The 23,681-nt window shown below is 37.8% G+C and overlaps 1 protein-coding gene across 12 annotated transcripts in view; it reads right to left on the reverse strand.

Moving 5' to 3' along the window:
• The window catches only part of ADAM22 (ADAM metallopeptidase domain 22), a 217,999-nt gene that overhangs the window by 4,883 nt on the left and 189,435 nt on the right, over positions 1–23,681 (reverse strand). For 3 of the 12 annotated variants that reach the window (XM_032875790.1, XM_032875783.1, XM_032875884.1), the window contains exons 25-31: positions 22,696–22,786; positions 18,925–18,942; positions 12,327–12,434; positions 9,824–9,924; positions 9,427–9,493; positions 7,068–7,178; positions 4,750–4,836 (exon numbers count right to left, since the gene is read on the reverse strand). In XM_032875790.1, the coding sequence (XP_032731681.1) occupies positions 4,750–4,836; positions 7,068–7,178; positions 9,427–9,493; positions 9,824–9,924; positions 12,327–12,434; positions 18,925–18,942; positions 22,696–22,786 (583 nt within the window). Of the gene's footprint in view, positions 1–4,749; positions 4,837–7,067; positions 7,179–9,426; positions 9,494–9,823; positions 9,925–12,239; positions 12,435–18,924; positions 18,943–22,695; positions 22,787–23,681 lie in introns of all 12 variants that reach the window. The other 9 variants (XM_032875808.1, XM_032875798.1, XM_032875873.1 and 6 more) reach the window with 7 other exon arrangements.

Raw genomic sequence — 23,681 nt, forward strand, 5'->3', positions numbered from 1 at the left:
GGCCCTTATTGCCAGGGTGTGGAGCTCATCCGCTGGGAGTGTTGGCAGCAGGGGGGCGGGGGGGAGGGCACGCTGGGCAAGGGCAGAGCTACCGCACTGCATGCAACAGCTTCAAGAGGTCTCTTTTTTCCCCTTTATTTTAAATTTTGGCTCCCATCCATATGTTATGCTTTGCTCTAGTTCTCCTGTGGTTTTCACCCAACTAAAGCTAAGGTTGAAAAATACTTTTTCCTACAAGCCCTGAGATCCAAGCGAACGTTCTTGCTCAATTTTAAGACTCAGGAGTGGCTGAATTGGCTTTTAATCTGTAACTCTTAATACTTCCTCTATTTTTGGAAAATGTCTAGGACCACTTCTTAGCGTGGACTGTTAGACTATTACAGATACTTGACTTCTCTGGTGATGAGGCTCTCCACTACGGAGCCAATGGGTAAAACTAATAAGTAATTCAGATCCTCCATGGGACTATTAAAGCAGCAGACTACTGCAGGTTTTTCTACTCAGAAATTAAGGATGTTTTTAACTTTAAGGAAACATTTGCAATATGACTATGACCTTCGGGAAACAAACTCAGTTTGTGTAGAATGAGGATAAACTTTTGTATTTAGATTTAAATACATCTTTCTAAAACAAAGGATAGTAATTAAGATTTTTAGCCTCATCATTAGTGGTTAAGACGTCCAAGTTCAGGAAAGCTAGTCAGGTACACTAACAAAGAATTAAATCTTGTTTACTTTAGGGGATCATGCAAAATGAGTCTTCTTTTTAATTTGCTACGGTGTGTATATACCCCCTAGCATGAGCTGCTGGCTTATAGCTTCCCAGACACGCCAGCCATTCATCTGACCATGAGTCCAAATGACCAGTTCTGCACACGTACCAGGCCATTCCAATGAGAGGTGCTGAGTCTGGTCTTTCCTCCAAATATTTTCGCATGGCTAAATCCAGTGAATGAAAACAAAAGCAGGAGATATTCTCCTGACACCCCCCCCTCCAAGAAATTTGCACGTATACTATTGTCTCACATGAATACACCAGTTAGCTGACACTTTGGACTGAGCCTGAGGGGAAGAGAAAGCAGGCGGGATGGTTTCAGTAGGGGCAAGGGCAACCTGTCCTGGAGGTAGGGTGGTGTGTGACAGCATAAACAGGGATTATCTCGAGGAGATGTTCAGTCTGAGAATGGGAGTCAGAATAAAGGCAGAGAACAAGGTAAGGCAAATCAGTTTAGGGAAATAGAAACAAACTAAAATTTGGTCACAAATGTCTCAGAATTATTTCTTCAAAAGTGTCTCTGGGCTCTTTCCTGACCCTGGCTACTTGCCGGCTAGTTCCGAACTGGGTTTCAGTGAAAGCCAGGCACTGGCCCAGCTCATTCACTCAGAGTAATCCTTGAACAAATGTGAACCATTGCCATTACAGCACTTACAAAAACCATAATAAGTATAGTGGGTGCCATTTAAGGTCACACAAGGAAGGTGTGCCTGTGGGCCAATGGACTGTGGTCTATCCTGGGGGTTACAAGAGCCTTGCTGGGTTTGCCTTTTGCAGACATGCCTGGAAGGCCAAGCTCAGCTCTGTTCTGCCCCCCAGAAGTGGCTGAAACCAGGCCAGTCATACTTCAGAGGCACAGGTCCCCCTTCCTCACCTATCTGGGTTCAGGTGCCTAATCCAGAAGGATTTATAAAGTGTCCTAGGATAGGATTTAAGTAGTCCATATCCACTCCGCTATTCTTAAGTAATTACAGTGAAGTAGAAAGGAATAGGGGTGCCTGGGTGGCTCAGTGGGTTAAAACCTCTGCCTTCGGCTCAGGTCATGATCTCAGGGTCCTGGGATGGAGCCCCGAGTCGGGCTCTCTGCTCAGCGGGGAACCTGCTTCCCTTCCTCTCTCTTTCCGCCTGCCTCTCTGCCTACTTGTGAGCTCTGTCTGTCAAATAAATAAAATATTAAAAAAAAAAAAAAAGAAAAAAAAAAAAGGAACAGATTTTGGAGTCCAGAGCCAAGCTGGTAATTCTGGTTCTGACACTTACTAGCTGTGCCACCCTGAGTTACTCTGTGTGCCTCAGTTTCCTCCATCCGTAGAATAGGAATAAGAATGCCCACATCTCACAAGGTAGTGAGAAATAAAGGTACGTAGAAGGCACTCAATCTAGGACAGTTATTATTCATTGCTTTTTAGGGTAACTACATTTTCCATAAGGTCATGGAAGTGGGACTCAACAACCTGATGAAGAAAGGAATCAAATGCCTAATACTCAAGAGGACGTTGAGTACCGAGCTTGTAATGCACTGTCACCAACTGCCCCCAAGACTGAGGTGTTGGGACATAAGGCTCTTGCCCTGCTTGATGCACATATATGCTGGCAATCATTCGAGAAACCACTGTCCAATCCAGAAGGGTAAGGGAGCACAGCGGAGGCACTATGATCACTCCAAACCTTTCGGCATTCGCTTTGCTCTTCACAGTGAGGCGGATATAATATTTTAAATGCTGGGCTATACTTTGGCCCAGACTGCTACAGTCACTAAGTCCTCACTGCATTCTGATAAGGAGGCCCCAAACCCCACACCATATGGACGATTAATAAAATGGCCTTTGCCCTCACTGGTGGTTTTGGCGGGAGAGGTAATCCTGAACAACCTGGTGGCTGATGAAGCAGGTCTGAGCTGTAGCAGATGGCTGTCAAAGCATAAGCCAAGGTGTGGAGACCCTTTGGGCCTCCTGTGTAAGGACCAGCTTGGATGAAGGGGCAGATGAAATTCTGTTGTGTGAGAATCACTGTGATAAAAGCTCTGGGGTATCTTAATGATTCACAACTTTCACCGAAACTGTGTGTCGGTTTTCAAGTCTCACCCACATCATCACCCTGATTAATCCTAAAACGACAGTTACAAACTTCCAGTGAATACTGTCTAGCCTTTAAATACAAAGGTGGACTGGAATAATTCATTCTTATGTGACTACCCACTGTGGGAACAGACATCTCATATTAAAAAAGAGGAGATAAAGGAACCCTCTAAAATTGCCCTTGTGGCTTTGCACGTGCAACCGGGGGTGCTAAAGCATTTCCCCATCCAAATTGCGTTTAGTCATGCAGCTTCTGGGCAGACCTGGGTGCTGATTTTAAGAAATGTGAACTCTTCTCTGGGAGCCACATGAACTACTCAGCTGACCCAGGGGAGGCGAAACAACTCTTCCGGGGTACCATTTCACAAATCATTGGTGCAAAAAGATGCTAATTCCATTGAGGTATAAAAGCCCTTGCCCCTATGGGGCCAAAGTCATCCTGTTTTGGTTGGATGGCTGATACGAATTACAATCTGCCCACAAGCCTGAGGAAGGTAGATAGGAAAAACAGGACTGCAGGTGAGCCAAGATTCCAAATAACATTCAAAATAATCTTACCTGTCTTCCTGACGTTGGCCATCTTGAGAGCTACAGGTGAGGGTGGGATGTTTGAATGTGAGTGTATGTGTATGAGGCTCAGTGTGGGGAAGTGACAGAAGCAGGGGAACAGGGCAGGAGAGAAAGATGGGGTACAGAAGCAGGATATATTGTTGTGAGCAGGCAGGGTTATGCTTTCCTTGGGGCATATGCAAATGTATGGATCAAATTAAGATGCAAGTAGTTCTAATCATTTTCTCAAACTATACATGTCTGAACTAAATGGTACACTGGAAGAGAAAGTCCACCTTAGATGGGTGCCGAGAGTCAAGTATGTACGCATATTTTGGTATCTGTGAAATGCTGAGTCATGGCAAAAAAGTAATCTGAAAGCCTATTCTGTTCAGAAGAGGTCGTAACACAGTCCGTATTTCTTCGTTACCTTAGCTGTCCACAAAGCAGTCTTAAATTAACTGGACATTTACCTCCAGGAAATCACTTTGATATTACAAAGAGTAAAAAAATGCCATTAAGAGCTCCTGGCAATTTTCTCTGACCTCTGAAGTCAGACTGAGCTACAGTGGACTGAGTCAATTCTAGAGTGTCTAAAATGTAAGGATACTCGGTCTGCTCTTCTGTGAATCAAGAACATGTTTTTCTATCTGCTTCCCGCTCTGTGTGAAGTGTGAGACAACAACCGTCTTCCTAGCCAAAGTTTCTCGGATGTTTTGTTGAGAATCGGTGAAACACTTCTCAGCACAGCCCTTGTTTGGAGGCGAATGCTTGTACCGAATGAATAAAAACCCAAACTCATCTGATCCCACCCTCCTGTGGTCAAGGTTTCCTTGGTCGTCTTAAGTTCCATTAAATCACTGTTTTTACTCAAGTAAAATTCTGCTATATTTCGTTTGGTTTCTTTTCATGTTTTCCCTTAAGTTTTAGTATGCACTATGCACTCTTAAAGCAGGAAGTAGGAAAAATGCACTATAAAACTGCTAATTTCTAGAAATTAAATTGTTCAGGTTAATAGTGCTTCTTTATTAGTGGAAAGTATGTTTCATGCCCATAGAACACTACATAGCATAAAATGAAGAGAAAGCTACTAAAAAGCTCAAGATGGTGATGGGGGCATGCACTAAATGGTAAGTAACCCTTTCAAATGGCTTCATTTGAAACATTCAGAAAAGAACTAGACTTGCTCACGAAGCCAGAAACAGAGATCAAAAGGCAGCAAATAAACAAGGACCCTTTCCACCTATGGGAACTTGTATTTGGGAGATACAAGATAGAGAGCCAGTCACACTACAGTATTTGTATGTGCTGGGAGAGTTTGAAAAGGATATAAAATTAATTTATAAAATACCTAAAGTATGGTCCTTCAGTGTTTTTATTCACATCTTCTACCCACTTAGCTACATTATAGTCTCTTTTGAACCATGGGTTTAAATACCTGCAGAAAGCAATGGAAGGAACAAAGAAAGCAGAACAAGATAGAAAATCTGAAAATACACAGCACAAGCTTAGCAAGGATGTTCTTCACCCTCCAAATGCAAGTCACTATGGCAAATAAACCAGGATGGATGCTGGGGGTTATGCGGCAGTCCGTACAGTGACATGAGAATCAACTCAGCTGCAACAAGGCTCGAGGCATTCGAGAATGTATTCAACATTTCAGGGAAAGCCTTGCCAGTGGTTTCCCCAAGGGAATCAGAAGCTGTCTTCCAATCACAGTACTGTCAGAGATCCCATTCACCCACCTCCAAAGTGGCTTTTTCCAGGCCACCTCTCATTTGGTTCCTTGGTTTTCAAATGATAACGATGCTTTTTGAGAATATTCAGATGGCTGCAATTCCAACCTGGTGTTTGGGTATATAACACCCCAAGAACAATTAAAAGGAGAATGTTCTCTTTCCAATATGAAAAAAAAAAAAAAATATATATATATATATATATATATATATGACTTTACATGGCTTCTGTCTCACTCCAGATAGCAGGCCCTAAACTGGAGTTCACAAAAAAGGTGCTCCAGTTGGCTCTATAAAGAGCAGAAAGGGTCCTGCTCTTCTGGTCCCGAAGCCCTCACACATATTAAGTGTGGGCCAAAAAGGCCTCCAGGATCTTCAGGTTGGGCTCAGCAGTTTAGCTGTAGCTGCAATATTCCTTCTTCCTTCTATGCACTCCAGACTAATGTAATCGTGGTTCCATTAAAAAATGGACCTCAGAAGTTGCCTTCTGAATGTCTGGTCCTGAATTATGTGAGTAACTGCCAGAGGATACGAATGACCTTCATTAGCATTTCCCTGATGGATCTGGCAAAGTCTCCATTGGAATTACTGCGCAAAGGAAAATTTAAAAGATGGTAAATTGGGAGTGCAAGTTGTTGGTTTTTGTTTTTTGGTTTTTTTTTTTTTCCCCAGAGTTTCCTTTGGTTTGAACCCAGGGAGCCAAGCAAAAACACATCCCCTTTCAGAATGTGCTCTTGTAAAATAAACATAGATTCAACAAATCCAGTGTTGGGACAATTTGGAGATTTTACTGAATTTTCTCTTTTAAAAAGTAACTTCTAGAGACACTACAGATAATGAAGATACAAGCTCTATCGAACTCTCCAAGTTATTCGGAAAGAAATCAGGGGAAAGATAGAATACACTATTCGTTTGGGGTTAAACTTTGCTTCTTTCCACTGTATTTGGTTTTAGTTTGTAAATACATTTAAATCATGACCACATTTTCAGTTATAGAAACAAAATTAGGTTACTTTTCCCATAGCCCTTTTCCTCCTTTTTAGCTATAACCAATGAAGTTCCCTCCTAAGAGAAGGGTTTGGTTGCTTTTTATGTCGGTAAGACCATTTTTGCTAAGACAGTGTCCCCTGCCTCAGGAACAACTCACACTAGTTTTGCCTTTAGCCACAATCATTGCCAACTTGCACTTTTCACAGAGATAGCCAGTTAAAACTTGCATAAAAATTTCCACTGAGACTTTGAACAAAAAGAAAAAGTCAAAAAGCAAGTGCAGCCACAGATGAAGGCTAGTGAATGCTCTGGCCTGGGGAACACCGGAGAAAAAGCCCATGCAGCTGTTACCAGGTGAAACATAGCCACACAGCAAACTGAGTCACCCACAGGCAGCTTCCAGGAGACGGGTGTTCCTTTCACTGACAATCTGAGAAGCTCAAAGGGCTGACGCCATGGCTGTTCCATGAAAGCTACAGCCGCATGGCTTGGCTTGCATGTGATGGACCTTTCCCTCCATTTCAGGGAACATCTGAGAAGGCTGTGATCATTTCACTAGAGGTCACTGAAGAGAGCTCTCAGTGGTTGTTCCTTCTGGGGCTCTGCCCGTGAAAGTGTCTTCACAGCGAGCATCCTAGCATCTCTAGGTGGTGGCGGCGGAAGTGATGGGATTTTATCAAACTGCTGTAAACCTGCCTATGTGGCTTGACTTGGCTTGTAGCGCAACATGCAAAAAAAATGCGTTAGACAGGGGAGGAGAGCTCTTTGTGTTCTCCAGGATGGAAAGGCAGAGGAAAATTAGCTGGTGCTGGCTGGACCAGGACCATGTCCAAGCAGACGCTGGGGGTCAGTCAAAGATCAAATGACCCTGTTCTCAGCCAAGGAAGGGACTAGGAGGGAGATTAAGTGGCAGCCCAGAATGAAGGGGCAGGTGGAGACTGACCTGTGATCCAGACTCCCTGTCTGGGGGCTGTCAGAGCCCCCGAGGCTTATACCTTGGGATGGGACTGTCTGGGCGAGGGAGTGCCCAGGCTCAGGTGCTTGGGGCTCCCTCCTGTAAAAACACAATATATAATACAAAGTCTAAGCCAAAACCCTTTTCACATCATGTACAACAGTGAGGAAGATGAGTGGAAAAACAATACAATAACAAGGACATTATATGTTGTTAATTAGTCAAGTATGCATTTGTGGTGAGTGTTTTAATTCATGTCCTGATGTTTCATCATCCTTTGGGATGATGGGTACTAAAGGGGATGCTGAAATCATAGACTCAGATGATACCTTTTAATCTAAAAAATAAAAACGATATGTCTGTCTGTGCTCATTCTGTTCCTCTTATAGTCCCACAAATTATAATGTTGTATCAGAAGCAAAAGGGATTATTTAGCCAATATGGAAAGCATAAAACAAGACTGTCAACATACCTCCTGATATGTTATGTATTAGGATTCTTTTCAAGGAAAAAAAAAATAAGTATATAGTGCCCATATAATAAGGTATGTGAGAATAGTGGCCAACCTCACAGACTTGGTTCCATTTAATTAACATGAGTCATGTAACCCACATCTGCAAAGCCTGAAAAATCTGAGGGAATCCTTAATACTTCTTACTCACAAAGATGATTCCACTATGACATCTTATTAAATAATACAGTGTTATCTCACAGGCAAGAGATTCCTTGAGGGCTAGCTAGTATTATAATTTTTATCATGATATGAGTGGGAGTTTTACAGAAAAGTTTTAAAAAGTAAGTGACCATGCTAGAAAATACTGTATGAATCTTGCTAAACACCAAGTGCTATTTGGGTCAATACACAGCTTTAATATAATGTTAGTTTATTTTCATTCAAGAGTTTTCAAAGCCTTATTCTAGGAAATGCTGTTAAAATGCTAACCAGTACACAAAGGAAGTTCTGAAGAATGTTTTGCAGTTTTATCTGTATTCTTGTGAGCAACTGAGATGAGCTGAGGCGCTCTTTACCAGGTGACCTCATGCAAAACAAATCAAACGACATTCCAAGAGTTTATCCACAATGAGCCCTAAAGCATCAAAGCGCTTTGGGAATGTATAAGATAAACTCTAACAGATTAGTCATTTATGATGGAGTTCTATGATGTCATTCTGGACCATGCAAGGGTATCACTGAAACCTATCTATTGCTTCTGAAATTAAAGTATCCTCTAGCAAACTTTTGACAAGCCACTTACAAGACAATACCATCAGCAGGAGGGTCCAAATTTCAGGGCACTGTTTTTATTCCTGGACTGAAAAAGGCAGGGTGTATGATGGAAAAGCTAACATAAGTTTCTACAAGCAGTTAACAAACACCTGCTAATTCAGATTTTTTTTTTAAGTATTAAGGCATGAAGAGGCAACAGTGATCCTGAAAACAATAACTAGCACTGCAGTGAGAAAGAAGTTTAAAAAAAAAAAAAAGGTTTAGATAGGTCAAAAAAGTATGGTTAATTAAAACCTGGTGGCAAGGTCCAGAAGGATAATGAGGGTGTGCCTGATTCCTTAACGTGAGATAAAGGTTTGAGGAAGCTTGGTCTTGTTGTACTTTCTTAAGTGAAGAAACAACAAACCAAAAAAAAGTGCATGGTGTTTACCTCATTAGAAATAACTTTAAATGGAATTTCTGATCCCTCCCCCTCCCTCTCCTCAGCTTAAAAAAAAAAAAATGTGTGGCTATCATTTAAAACAGATAGTGTTGCATTTAGTGACAATGATTCCGTTAAAGAGCAAGTTTTGGTAAGTGCCCTTTTAAATGTCCTCAGAAGGAAGATTTAAAAGGGAATCCATATTCCATTAGTCTGAGAGAATGCTTAGATTGCAGCCATGAAGCCCTCCGAGCGGTGGTTTCACACTGTGAGCAGTCTCATGCTCTAGGACGGTGGGAATTGTCCCCGGATGCTTCTAGGCTGTGTGAATATTGGGAAGAGGAAAGGTGACCCCTCTGAAATGGCTGGACCCCGGGTGATGAGAAGAAAGGGATGTTATCAAAATTCCCTTCAAAAGGAACCAAGACACCACATGGCAGGTTACTGGAGGAAAAAGCCTGCAGCGAGAGTGGGGACCCCCGCTATCAGTGAATATTGGTTTGGGCACAGTTGCGGAGATGCCTATGTAAAAGAGAAAAGCCATGGTTAATTTTAAAACCGCAAAAAAAGAATTAAAAAAAGACAAAACCAAGACCAGAGGCATGGTTTACAGTTCTTTGATGATCTCGTTAATTAACTCTGCACACTAAGTGCACAGGACCTTGGAATGCCTTTTTCCATTAGAGGTTTAGACTTACTCAGTTGAGTTAGACCGAGGTCTAAATCTTTTGCCTCTGATTTTCTTTCTGTTGCCTCCCAGGTTACCTGAAAAAGACGGTTTACAGCTAGATTTGAATATAAATAAACAATTGTCCTATGTGTAATCACAGGGTATTTCAAGTGGTGTAATTCACAGCCAGCCCTTCCCAGAACACAGGGCTGTATAGCACTGTACAGCCTTCTCTCACCCTGGTCCTACTGAATCCCATCATTTAAAATCCAAGAAAAAAGAAAGAAATCATAATAAATGCCCTCTTCTCTGTTGGGAGAAGTACAGAGCGTACATGAAAGACAAATCTTTACAACCAAGAACCACAAAACAGAATCTGGGTCCTGCAAACAGATGCACTAGCATCTCAGAATGCCGCCCTATACCTTGCCAAGAATTACTTCGAGGTCGTCCGTTTTCACAGATGTCTGAAATATGTTTTGTGTCCGGAATCCTTTCACTCCAAGAATGAGAAAGCCCATTTGACCTGAAATGGAAAATGTGTATATACTGTTCAAAAATATAATCAAGTGACCTTAGTTTCAAAATCAGTAAGCAAAATTTCTAAGCATTACTACGCATTAAATAAATCAAGAAAGAAAAAAATCTGAAATGAAAGAATGAAGAGAACATGAACGTCTTCATGAAGAAGGCAGAATTACACAACATTCAATTTAAGAAAAGTCAAATACAATGGAACCCCATTACAATAGTTTACAATGGAAAAGTATCAGCATACCATGCAAGCCAATTACATTCCCAACAACCACGGACAGCAAATTCACTTCATGGTTCAGTTATATTACCCAAGCAGAAGAGTTATAATGGGGTCCCACTATAGATGTTTCTTAATTGTAAAGCAATGGTTTTCATTCAAATATTATGAGAACATGGACTTCCAAGAGATTTCGTTAAGATCTGTTCAATTGAAACTGCTCAACCTTCATCAAAGTAATATTTAGGTTTTCTTAAACAATAAAACTATTTTCTGAGAATTGGCATTTTCTCCACAAATACCTCCCCCTGCCCCCAACCAAATGTAATACTCTTAGTTAATTGCCCAATAACCGAACTGAATCAAATGTTTATCATGGAAATGTCTCTCACAAAGCCCATGTACCATTAAGCCCGTACGGTATGTGTATCCTACCATCTTAAATAAATTGTCTACGAGAAGCAAAACTTACACACCTACCTGTACCACATAAGAAAAAGTATTTTGACAAACTACATGTATTTAGAAGAAGTCACATAATTTGATACCATTTTTAACTACTTAAAAGTCATAACCCACTCTTCTAGTATCTGGGAATTATTCTAATCAGTATTTTAAGCTCTTCTTGAGGTACTTCAGAAAATAGCACTGTATTTAAAATCTTTTCGACACATTCCAGTTAATTGCTAATAATATCTACTCTAAAAGGAGCTTTCTATTGATGAATGAAAATAAATGGAACTCAGCACAGTTATTACACATTAATTCCCCAGATTAGGAGTTTTACAACATAATTTTTTGATTAAAGAATGAATTCTATTTTGTCCAGCAGGACAAGAGAAAATCTGTTGGAATCCACTGATTTCTCTACCTCTTTACCATGTTATTTAATTTAAAATTAAATATTTGACCAAGAAAATATTTATATACAGAATTTAGATAAACCTTATTCTCTTAGCCAAAAAAAAACCCAATAAAAAGAAAAAAAATTTTTGAACATTCTTCTATAGACCTGTACTCCTTGTACAAAAACTAGTATTTTTATTTTTGCTCTATGCTATGTTAATCCAAGTAAAAACAATCCTTCATGCTTAAGACAGTTCCGCATAAAGAAGAGTTCCCAGATCTACTGATTCTTTCTTTCCTTTGTGATTGCTTACAGAGTGAGATCCATTGCAGAATTTTTACAGATGATTCACTCTATATAGAATTCCAGAAGAGATCACGTTTCTTCTGAGTAAACTAGAAATTCCCCTCCAGTCTCCAAAGTGCCTATTGTGCCCAAAGCCATGTACTAGGCTACCAAATCTTTTTTTTCTATACGTTATCCCCCTTAACCAATTTTAAAGAAACTCTTCCACAGGAACATCTTAGCGTTCTTCAACGTGAATGTAGGCCTCATTTCCTAAAACATTCCAACTATTTATTTCTTCTACCAGTTTATTTTATTAAGTGATTATAAAGCATGCAGAATTTTAACTGGTCTTATACACCTTAAGATCCTGGAGCAAGAATATAACATCAAAGTTTAAGACATATAAATAATGTATTAATCCCACTTATCCTATTATAAAACCCAGGCAAATACTAAATATACTTAATTTGGCAACTGAGCTCTAAATGAGAAAGTCTAGAAATAATCATTCCAGGAATAAAAGGCAAAATCATAATATTCAAATATATGATTCACAGAGAAGCGATCTTTTTTTCACAGCAAGCTTAGCTTGGGTATATTTAAAATTTAAAAATATTCAACGCGGTATTTATAGTACCAATTTAACAACTGCTTTACTGAAGCATGACAGTAACCTTTTTCTTTGACTACCCAACATGACATAAAGCTCACCATTTAAAAAATTATAAAACACTATGTATTGTTTCTTAAGCCATATAAGAGCAATATTGAAAAACCCTAGGATTTCTCTGTAGATTTAGGATTGTTGTCCGTTTAGTTTAGTTTTGGTTCAATTTCCGGCCTGATTTGCTTAACAAGTGGTTCTGAGCATATGGCATTTGGAAGCGCAGTAATCAAAGAACAAAGGATACTATTTTTTAACATTCAAGAAAGAAGGAAGAAGTAATCAAACCTGCTGCAAAATAATGAAATGTTCTGACTAATGGAATAATGTGTGATGGAACAGGTAGAAATCTGAAAATGCGACAGAAAAGCAGACCTCTTCTTAGAACTAGATGCTGAGTTTGTGCTGACTCCGGGAGCAATGTCGCTATAAAAAGAGTCACCATCTCCAGGCTTTTTTACATAATCTCCCTGGGGTAACTGTCTAAGGCATAATAAACATTTCAGAGTCAGAAAACAAGACACACACATGAACACAGACATATACAAATATTATTTTAGGAAAAAGGAGGTAGGGATAATGATCTACATGAATCAAATCTATAACAACACGTAAGATTATTAATAAATGTGACAAGTTACAGTCATTCTAATTGTAGAGGTCAGAAATGCAATCACTGAAGTCTATACAGTCTGGATGAATAAAGCCTTGCTTCAGGGGAAAAATATGGAAAGATGAGGTTTCTCTGTTGTAACTTTATTATACTTGGAGATGTTGACCGAAGTTGTTGTCTTTGAAAAAAAAAAAAAAAATGGTGCTAAAGGAAACATGTTGGGACAGAGAGTCCTTGCCCCAGGTAAGGCATAGTTTTTTTCACTGCGGTCAATAAACTATTCATGATTTCTAAACATTATACAATGTAACCTTAAGACCAATGAAGTCTTAAAATAACAGTGATTTCTAAGCCATTTTCTATAATTTAATCCAAATAAATTCTTATTAGCGTAATCTGTTCAATCTGGAGCCTCACTGTTCATTTAGGAGAAATAGGAAGAAACTGAAAGAGATTCCAACACCAATCAAAAATGTAATTCTATAGCTGCACAATAGAATATGTAAAAGGAGATAATTCTGCAAGAGGAAGAAGGGGTTGAAAAATAAATGAATTCTTGTTGAGACTATAGGGGGAGATACTTATAGGTAGTTGGTGGGTGACCTCGTTTCTCTATTCTCCACTGTATAGGGACCACAACAAAGGAAGATCTGTTTAATCTGAACTACGATGGACCCTGCTTGCTCTGATTTTGAATTAACTAAGATTGGAACAGATTTTTATTACTTTTCCTAAGGGAGAAGGGTAGAAAACTCTAGAATGGACCACCTAGTCAGCCTCAAGAGCTAATGTGATCATCTGCCAATGGCTGGCCTCCAAAAAGTCACCTGCATCCAAAATTTGATTCAGTTCCATTTGGTACCATTGAGGGAGGCGCTGGATTGACAGTTTAACAGAGTTATACTTCAGTAGGTCTCCAACAAAGGCCAAATTTGCCAACTCCTTTTTCTACTTAGTTTTCCTGTTTACCTTGGTTACTTGCTGATGCTAAATTCTATCTTAAAAAATGCCACTTCCAGATGTTTGCTTTCTTGTACCAATTCCTATTCTGTTTGAAATCTCGACCACACTTGGTCATTCGTTCTTTTGAATGACCTGAATGTCTCTCTCATATTATTTCAATCCTATATACTCACACATTTTCACAAATCTAAAAAAATTTTCAACCCATAGGAAGCACAGATATTAACTTGTGTGATCCTCCCCTTTGAAGCAAGTCAGAGTTATTAGATTTGTAAGACTAATTTTACCTAGAACTCTGTGATACATGTTCTTGCAAAACATTTTTAACGTTTTAAGTGGCTTCAGCTCATAACTGTAATTTTTTTCTTTTTCACAGTATATTATGAAACATTAATTTTCTACAAAAAAAATAATACAATTTCCCCATATTCACAGTGTTAATAATACAGGACAAATGATACATATTGTTATGCAAGAGATCTTTAATCTCTGGAATCACATTTTCTGCCTTGTCTCCTATGAGTAAAATGTTCTGTCATGCTTGAAAAAAAAAATGATCTCAAGAAACTCAGAGTTCTGTATGTCACCTCAGGGTGGAAACTTTCCTTTTGGATCATATTAATATTTATAAATGAATGCCAGAGAATATCCCATCAACATCAATTTCCAACAATAATCTTTATGGCTAACAAATCCTTTTTCTCATCATTACCTTTAGTAATACTCTGTATAAGCTGATAAGATATGCCTCACTAAATTCAAATAAAATAAAGACAAATTCCAACTACATTTGACCATTAATCTATCGCCCAAATTATCTTTTCAGTACATGGTTCTGGCATTCAGGAATTTACCAAGAGCTCCCTTGGCTGATGCTGCAGGCTAAATGGACAACCTCTCATGACAGATGGGCCTAGTTTTGTTGTTGGTTTGGTTTTTTTAAAGTCTCCCCATTTTACCACTCCTTCAGTGTAATTTCTCTGCAGTGCATGGTCACCTTTCACACAATGAACAAAAATTCTAAACACCAAATATATCATAAACTGTGGGCTTCAGTCAAAGGGTTAGAAGGGAGTTTAAGTTCAATGAACTTCTGGGGCGTGGCCTTATTTTTATTGTGATGGGCAGATTCGATTCTTAGCTATTTCTATTAGGAAGACTCCAAAACACAGAAGACTCTGGATTCCCCTTAAAATCCCATAAGGAATGAGTGTAATGCATATTTCTTCACACAGTAAATGAATAACAATGTTAATGACAGAGTAAGAATTTTGTGAAAGATCTCTTATGAATAATATTTAACATTCTTCACTGTTGAGAAATTTCTCCTTTTTTCAATATCCATAGCAGATTACAACAAATTTACCTCTTCTTGTTTAACCTTTAGTGAAGATAGAGAATATCAGGTCCCCATGATCAATAAAATAACATTTCATCATTTGTTACATAAGATCATAAATGATTAACTAAGTAATTCCTTAAATATTTTGAATTAAATTTATTTTTCTAGTCTTTATGGCTTTCTTCTTAAATTTTGCTGGTCTCATTGAGTTTTGAATCATAAAGTAATTACTACATTAGGTGGCCTGACTAGCGTCAATTTTGTCATGGAATAATTACTTCATATGTCCCATATTATATGTAAATATTACAGATATGCACATGATATTTTAAAAATAAATAATGACTAAAACAAAAGCTTATCTAACTAAATTCTTTTTCCTCAGAAAGGAACCCTGTTATGAAGGCAGTCTGGTCTTTCCTTAAAGGGTCCACTGAACCATAATCTTTAACTTTGATCTTTACACAGACTCAAAATGAGAATGCAATGAAAAAAAATTAAGTCCTAACATTAATGCTGAAGGAGGCATTTCTCCAATGCTTTTGTTTGTGTCTGGGCTGATATTAGAATTGTTACTTTACTGTTTTAGGAAATATTGTATAATGTGGACCAAGTCACACTGACAGATGCGTATCACTTAAATAATAATAATATAAAAACAAACTGAGATAGGCTTGAAAAAAAGGAGGGAGGGAGGTTCACAAGCAGGAGATAAACTGGCTAAAACAGGCGAGAAAGAAAAGAAATGGGGAAGGGGGTTTCTGTTTAAAGAACAGATCAGGAAGATATGACCTAATTACTTATTTTATTTCACATTAATCATAATGATGTCTGCTCATTTCAGACAAAGGAAGAGAATATTTCAGCTGAATACGGTGAATGTTTTATAAATCCAAGTTCAAACGAATGTTTGCTTGATCTATTGCTACTTGCAAACCTACCTGAAAACTAAAGCTCAAACTTAGAATTCTTGTTACAAAGTATACAGTTGCTGGGGCGCCTGGCAGGCTCATTTGGTGGAGTGTAAGACTCTTGATTTCAGGGTTGTGAGTTAGAGAACCGTAACGGGGTGTAGAGATTGCTTAAAAATAAAATCTTAAAAAAACAAACCCACAGAGTAAACAGATGCTAAATCCTAAAACAATTATAATAGCATCAGCTGAAAATAATATGGAAGTCTTCTTCCCTGAAGATTTTAAAGAAAAAGATCTTTAGCCATCCTTCCAACTATGTTGTGTAAAAGAACTCTCCATGGTTCCTAGGTTACATGGTTCTACCCTTCATAAGGTAACACTGGCAGATTTAAAATAATACCATTCGTGCATGGGGTTCTGCCTCTACTATGTCCAGAACGGGGCTCCTATTTTTATTAAGCAGTTTGTAAACAAAAAGAAAAAAAAGGGTTGGTTTCTTGTCTTTTTGTCAGACTTGCAATTAAACCTATCATGCCAGGTTACCAAGCTCCTTCACAGAATTACTTGCTTGACTTCTCCAGTAATTTGAAAGTTGTGCCTAATGGCATTTCTGAGACATTATATCATTAATTAGAATCTGATAACTGGCTATATGTTTAATATGGTCTCACATTTAGAGTCAGAGCAAACCTTTATGTTTGCCAATACTTGCACCAAGTCGACCAGTAAGTGTGGGCCTCATTCACGTGGATGGATGCTGCCTTGCTCTGTGAGGACCACCACATCCACGTCCTCCGTTTGAGTATCAGAGAAACGCAAAGTCTTCAGAGATCACGTATTAACGAACTTCCCTTACTATGATGCTTTACAGATTACACAGAACTTTATCTGATTTTAAAGCCATGGAAAATTTAAGTGATTTCCCATGAAATCACATCCTACAAAGTGATTTTCTGATTCCTTGTCACTTGGTCCTCCCACCATGGAACCTCAAAGGAAAACCTTTAAATTTAAAGATAAAGACAACTCAAAATTCTTACTTCTATTTCCTAGAATCCTTTGAAACTGAACACATCCTTCTGAACATCTGAATATATTTTATAAGACTACACATTTCTTAATGCATGCTTTGGTCCATTTGACCTTTTCAACTACTCTATTACCACTGACGTATATTCTCAAAAAGGAAAATCCTTCAGAAGATATTTATACATTTATGACTTGCTGACCTAAAGTCCATTATTTGCTACCTCTTCATTTTGAGAATTATTCTACAAGTCTAAGACTCATTAGCTATGGACAAGGACAAAAATAAATAAATATTGCAATGAAATATATCAAAATACATAAAATAAATCTGTCAAAGATGTGACCGCTCTCAAAATATAGACTAGATTCCAAAACAGTAACCAGATTGATGAAATGATGAGTGGGTAATGCCAGGAGGCATGAAATCCTATCAGACAAATAAAGGAAACTCTTAATGCAAAAAAGTTCTCAACTGTACCTAGTCAGATTCTGAGTTAGAATAAGAAGCTGGTGCACAGTTTTGCATATTAACAATTTTTTGCAGTGTGGTATGTAATCCTTTATTCTGGATCGTACTCCAGGTGAGAATGTGTCTTAGAGCACTGCTTCAGGTTTGCTTATGTTGCTTCTATTTGTGACATTTTACTTTTCATTTTTATATGTCAGCCATATTAAATCACCGTGTAGCCTTAGCCACTACGGAAATGAGGCTGGGTCATCAATATTTGATCTTGTTAGCCTAATTTTGTTTTTCATTGGAGAAAGCCACCAAACTTAGATTTCTGATATGACTGATCAAACTCTATCTAAGAGAAAGCTTAACCAAGTCCAGCTCTTCTCCGGTGATTCTGGACACAAGAGTTTTAAACATGTCAAAAAGAAATCTAGTTGTTTTTAAAACTTCGTTCATTTTGTCTCAGGTTTACTTTTCCCATTAATAACGAGTTAGTTAGTTATCCCAGGACCGGATGAATCTTTCCTAATATCCATGCTAACTGACCAGGATCTTAGTTGGTCTGCTACGAGCACATTTATAGAGACTGTAGATACTTATGGCTAAAGTCTTACAGGAATTTTAAATTACAACGTGGGATGAAACAGAAAAGTAAAGTTCAAAATTTTAATTTGTGAAAAAAGTGAAAGCTGGCTGGGGCCCGAAAACGTGTATCATGTTAATTACATCTTATTCCTAATCTGCGTCACATTTAATGGAACAGTGGGGACAGCGAAGTAAGTATGAATCTGCACAGATATCTTGAGTACTAACCTAGTATTATATGATGCATAAGACCTGGTCTTCCAGGATATTTTAAATTTTTAGTATCAAAAGCTAAAAGCATTAATAATTTTTGGAATGTGAAAAGTGAAGGGGACATCTCAAAATGGGCTAATTTAGATTTAGAAAAAATAGGCATTTTTATAAAAGTACATGAATGCTCTATATCTCTTTTTATGCTGTTAGTTAAACATAGATTTTAAGGTTATGATGAACAGGGTGTCTGACTTTATGGGCTTTACACTAGACACTCTGAGATTCTAATAATGCAAATTATTTCTTTACCTATGCAATTACTTAATCAGAACAAAAATATTTTCTCATGCAGAGGTAAACAATACTAGGACATTCTCCTGATCCTAACACTGTGTCCATATAAATTTTATCATTTATGAATGGAAGTTACTAACATTAACAATAGTAACGAAAAAATAAATTCCTTCAGAAAGTACTAGGCAGTAAGATTGCTAAAAAGATGAAGAAAAGCCAATTAACTAATATAAACACAGGTGATTCCTTAACACAAAGGAAGTTTGTTTTAGATGGAAAAAATTCATTTCCATATGTATTAATATAATAGTAGCATAAGTAACTCTATTATTATGGTACTGTTGGATGAAAGAACCATTAAAATTAAATGATAATACATATATTTTAAAATAATACATTCCACAGCACCATTATTAAAATTATAGTCTCAAGGTCATAAAAAACAAGACTGCTCAATGATCACAGAAACAAAGTCAACATAATTTATAACTGCATGTATGAATTGCAAGGATGCTAACAGGATTTAAAACTTTCAGTTATGTGTTCAGCTTATTCTCATCACCTACCTCTGTTCTCGATAATTTCTTTTCATGGACAAGAAGAAAAGGAAAGAGAAGAATTAGTTACCTATGGAAGTATATTCAGAGAGAGCAATAAACATGAAAGTTCTAGCATTCATTGAAAGGTCTCCACTAGAGGAGTTTTGAATTGCAAAACTAAAACAAGGAATACAGTCTCTCTCTCTCTCTCTCTCTCTCTATGTCACACACACACACACACAAACTCTCTCTGTCCTTCATCTTTAAAAGAGACACCAAAGGCTTAGTGACAATATGTTCAAGTAACTATTTTTAACAGCATAAATAAGTTTCAGTCATGAAAGAATACCTGTTTTTGCAATATCAATTGCACCATATTAAACATGTAGTTAGTAATGCTCTAAAGTCAATCTTATTCAAGTTACTTATATAAATTAACCACTTTCACAGAAATAAAAATCATAATTCTTTCCTTCTGGAATATATATCCAGAACTAAGGCTCTTCCTAAGAATTTCAAATGGGAAAACATGACTGGACACGGGAACATCTTATTTCATCATGTAGGATATATTAGAGTGAGTTAATTCACAGCTGTTAGGGACCTTCTAAGTGATCACGACTTACTAAAACCTTACACTGGAAATGCTTGTTCAAAGTTTACTGTTTTTCATTTGGGCATACACTAAAACAAATATGAATTTTAAAACAAACCAATATGAGTTTTATATGAGTTTTAAAACAAACCAATATTAAACAAAATGTGTTCTATAAGGCACCAGTGACTTTTAACTTAACAATTCAAAAGACTTAATTTTTAACTTTCTTATCGTGACCTAATTAAGTGTTAGTATTTTGAAGATATGTTAGAAAGGTCAAGCAATTGAGTAGTGGGTTCCTACCTTCCCAGATCAAGGGCAATGTTTCCATGTCAATTTTGTTTGTAGCCCCTTCATCTGCCTATCTATTCCATGCACCCTATAAGTATCTCGGTTTAATAATGAGCTCATGAGAGTAGAAGTGCCAATTTGTTACTTATATTTTTGATAGCTGAAACTGTTGGATTGGTCAGGGGGGGTTGCAGAGAGTAAGTCCCAGAATCTTCCTATTCAGTATGTTTTACTTTTTATTCCCTCCATCCTATTCCCTAGTGGTCCATCAATTCCAAATAAGTATTCCTCATGGCCTATTCTTGCCATTCCCTCACTCCAAGTCTTGGAGAAGGGGTACAAAGTTTATCTGGAAGCATTAATGAGGAAATGAGTTTTCAGGTCCAAAATCCATTTTTGAATTTCAAATAGAATATGAATTTCATGGATTTAATTCCTGTATTCAAATTTCTACATTCTCATTCTATTCTTAAACATACAGTGAATAATTTTAGTAGTACTAGAACTTTAATCATTCAGGTTCAAATTATTTATGAAGAGGATACTGTAGTATGAATAAGATTTGTCTTTTTTCCTTAGTGAATATGCAAAATACATATATTCAGAAATGAAAAAAACAGTGAAATCTCAAAAGAATTTCATAAAAATAAGAAATTATATAGAGAATGAAGTATTTTAATTCTAATCCTTAAAACAAATGGATACAGGTAATTCCATTAGCAAGAGAAGTAAAAGTTCAGATTTCATGTTTTCTGAAAGGTAATTTTTTCCAAGACTGCAAAACCATGAAATACCAATTTGTGTCAGTAGGTGGCAGGAGATCACACATAATAAAACCAATAATTTTGCCTTCCCCTTTCCACGTAACCAATGAAACCACTGAGCTACCTCAAGAGCTCAAAGCTTGTGGTCACAATTACCACCTAGGTCTTGAATCAGAGAAGTGGAGGAAATAGTGTAACTCCACGATGTAATTCACCTGAGGTGTGAGGGGAGGTCAAATGATAAATACTCAGAAAAGCCTTCCTTTAAGACACGTAATTATAACTCCAAATGTTATGATGAAATCAGCCCATGTAAATAGAAGTATGCAATATAGATAATGGCCTGCACATCAAAGAGGCCCATAGGTATTGAGCATCTATGAGCTGGTACAGGACTAGGTACTCATTTAATCCAGGCAGAGCTTTCCTACTGTGCTGTGCCCTCCTTTGCTGTTCGATGTGGTAGTTACCATGCTATGCTAAACTTTACCGTCTGTCTATGCTGTCCGTGTTACTTGGTAATAAATAGCCTTCCACAAATGCCCCCATATATTTTAATGCTTTTAGCATACAAAGTACATCCTGGCAGTAAACTTATTGCTCTCTTTTCTGCCAAAGAAACTCTTTCAGGGTTTTGACTTCACAACAAGCAACAGCCACATATACTTTTAGAGATTTCCTTCAATAGAGTCAGTTTAAGACCATGTCAGGTAATAATAATAATAATAATGGCACATAATTACATAGTGCCTAGTCTGTTGAAAGTTCTAAGGTATTTTTGAAGCCTAAAATATTCTAATTCCCAGTCTTTCAGTGAAGTAAGCCAAGCGTATGGGTGGGGGAGATATTATAAAATGGGGTAACGGCCACAATGCCTAGAAAACACTGTAGACCTTTCAAGTGGAGAAAAACCCTAGGGTCAGGGTACTAAAACATCATCATAAGAGATCAGCAGAACGATGCTTTTAAGTTGAAATCAAACAGAACTTAAGGTTCGCCATATTTAAGTTTTAAGTTATTAAACTTAAGTAAGTTACTTGAATTCTAAGGAAATTTTTTACATCATAAGATTGAAGTACTTTAAAGTCATTTACTTAGTTAAATACTCAAGGGGATTCAGTATTCAAAAGCTGTATAACTTGTAACTTTTTAAAGTTTATAAATAAGAACCCAAAACTTCTAAGTTGAACTCGAAGCTTAAGAATTACATATTACATGGGGCGCCTGGGTGGCTCAGTGGATTGAGCCGCTGCCTTCGGCTCGGGTCATGATCCCAGGGTCCTGGGATCGAGCCCCGCATCGGGCTCTCTGCTCTACGGGGAGCCTGCTTCCCCCTCTCTCTCTGCCTGCCTCTCACCAACTTGTGGTCTCTGTCTGTCAAATAAATAAATAAAATAAATCTTTAAAAAAAAAAAAAAAAAAAAAAAAAAAAAAAGAATTACATATTACAGCCTGACGATTCACAGACCAGTACACTTGGGGCAAATAATACATTAAATGTTAAAAAAAAAAAAAAAAAAAGAATTACGTATTACAAGTTGCAACTTTAGGCTGACTCTTAAGGTGAACAAATGAAGTCTCTGAACAGTATTTTCTCCACAAACACCCAATAGTTAACAAATAATAGTGCCTCCTTCATACTGGGTAAGAAGATACGGAGGTTCTGTCTCTGGCACGAGGCCAGTCCACAGCACGTACCCAGTCACAGAGCTGCCACTGCTGTGCTTGTTTATAACTGATGTCATCACTGCTGTTGTGACTAAAGCGTTATGCTCCCTATGGGACCATCCTGCAAGAATCTCTGGGTATGGGTTTAAGTCAAGAGAGCCTGTGTCACTAAACAGCAAACCAACACAGCCTTCACACAAGACCCGATTTCAATTGACTTTACTTCACATAATGGTTTTGAAACAGTATTCTCTACTTTTAGAATAAGAAGGGAGTTATCTCAAAGTTAAAAACATAATAAATTATGATCGTCTCTAACCATGCCAAGACTATTCACTGATTGCCTGTGGAACCAGACTGATTTTCATTGCAGGTATATTTATCCAATGATACAAAACTTTCTAGGTGCTTAATTCATTTAAGCAAAATGTTTTAAAGTCTATTTTGATAGTAGCAATACTGAGACAATTCACTTACTTATAACCCCATGCAGTTATTCCTAATATGAGGGCCAGCACTAAGATGGTACCAGCAATTATGCCTATTATGATATTGGTACCAGCAACACCTACAGGGGAAAAAGAAAACAATGAAGATCAGTGTATATAAAGGAAATTCTGATATAAAATTCTTTTTTTTTAAAGATTTTATTTATTTATTTGACAGAGAGAGACAGTGAAAGAAGGAAAACAAGCAGGGGGAGTGGGAGAGGGAGACGCAGGCTTCCTGCTGGGGTGGGAAACTGATATGGAGCTGGATCCCAGGACCATCATAACCTGAGCTGAAGGCAGATGCTTAACCACTGTGCCACCCAAGCGCCCCTTGATATAAAATTCTTTCAGGAACTTTATTCTCCATATTTGTAATCACCACACTAAGAAAATTATTTGTTTTAAAAAGTAGGTATTTTTTCCTCTTTAAGTCTTAATTTTAGAGAACACTTTTTTAATTTATTTTTTTTGAGCTACCGTTAACATAAGGTTGTATTTGTTTCATGTGTACAACATAATGATTTGATATCTGTACCTACTGTGAAGTAAAAAAATGGGCCTTCTTTTTTTTTTTTAAAGATTTTATTTATTTATCTGATATATATAGAGAGAGATCACAAGTAGGCAGAGAGGCAGGCAGAGAGAGATAGGGAAGCAGGCTCCCCACTGAGGAGAGAACCTGATGAAGGGCTTGATCCCAAGACGCTGAGATCATGACCCAAGCCGAAGGCAGAGGCCTAACCCACTGAGCCACCCTGGCTCCCCCAAAGTGGGTGTTCTTTTAAAAGGACGAAAAATTGGGTGCTGGGTGGCAGTGCTGTGTCAGCATCTGCTGTAGGGAGGCAGAGATGGAATCCTTAGGGGAATCAGGGCAGTGTGAGTGGCCTGGTAAGTCGAAGGCTTTGTCAAGAAACTCAGCGGAGGGCCCGGAGCAGAAAAGGCAGATAGGAGGCCTAGCTGCTTTGCTGATCA

This window comes from Lontra canadensis, unplaced genomic scaffold (assembly GCF_010015895.1).
Source record: "Lontra canadensis isolate GAN:19392208 unplaced genomic scaffold, GSC_riverotter_1.0 scaffold2, whole genome shotgun sequence".
Lineage (NCBI taxonomy): Eukaryota > Metazoa > Chordata > Mammalia > Carnivora > Mustelidae > Lontra > Lontra canadensis.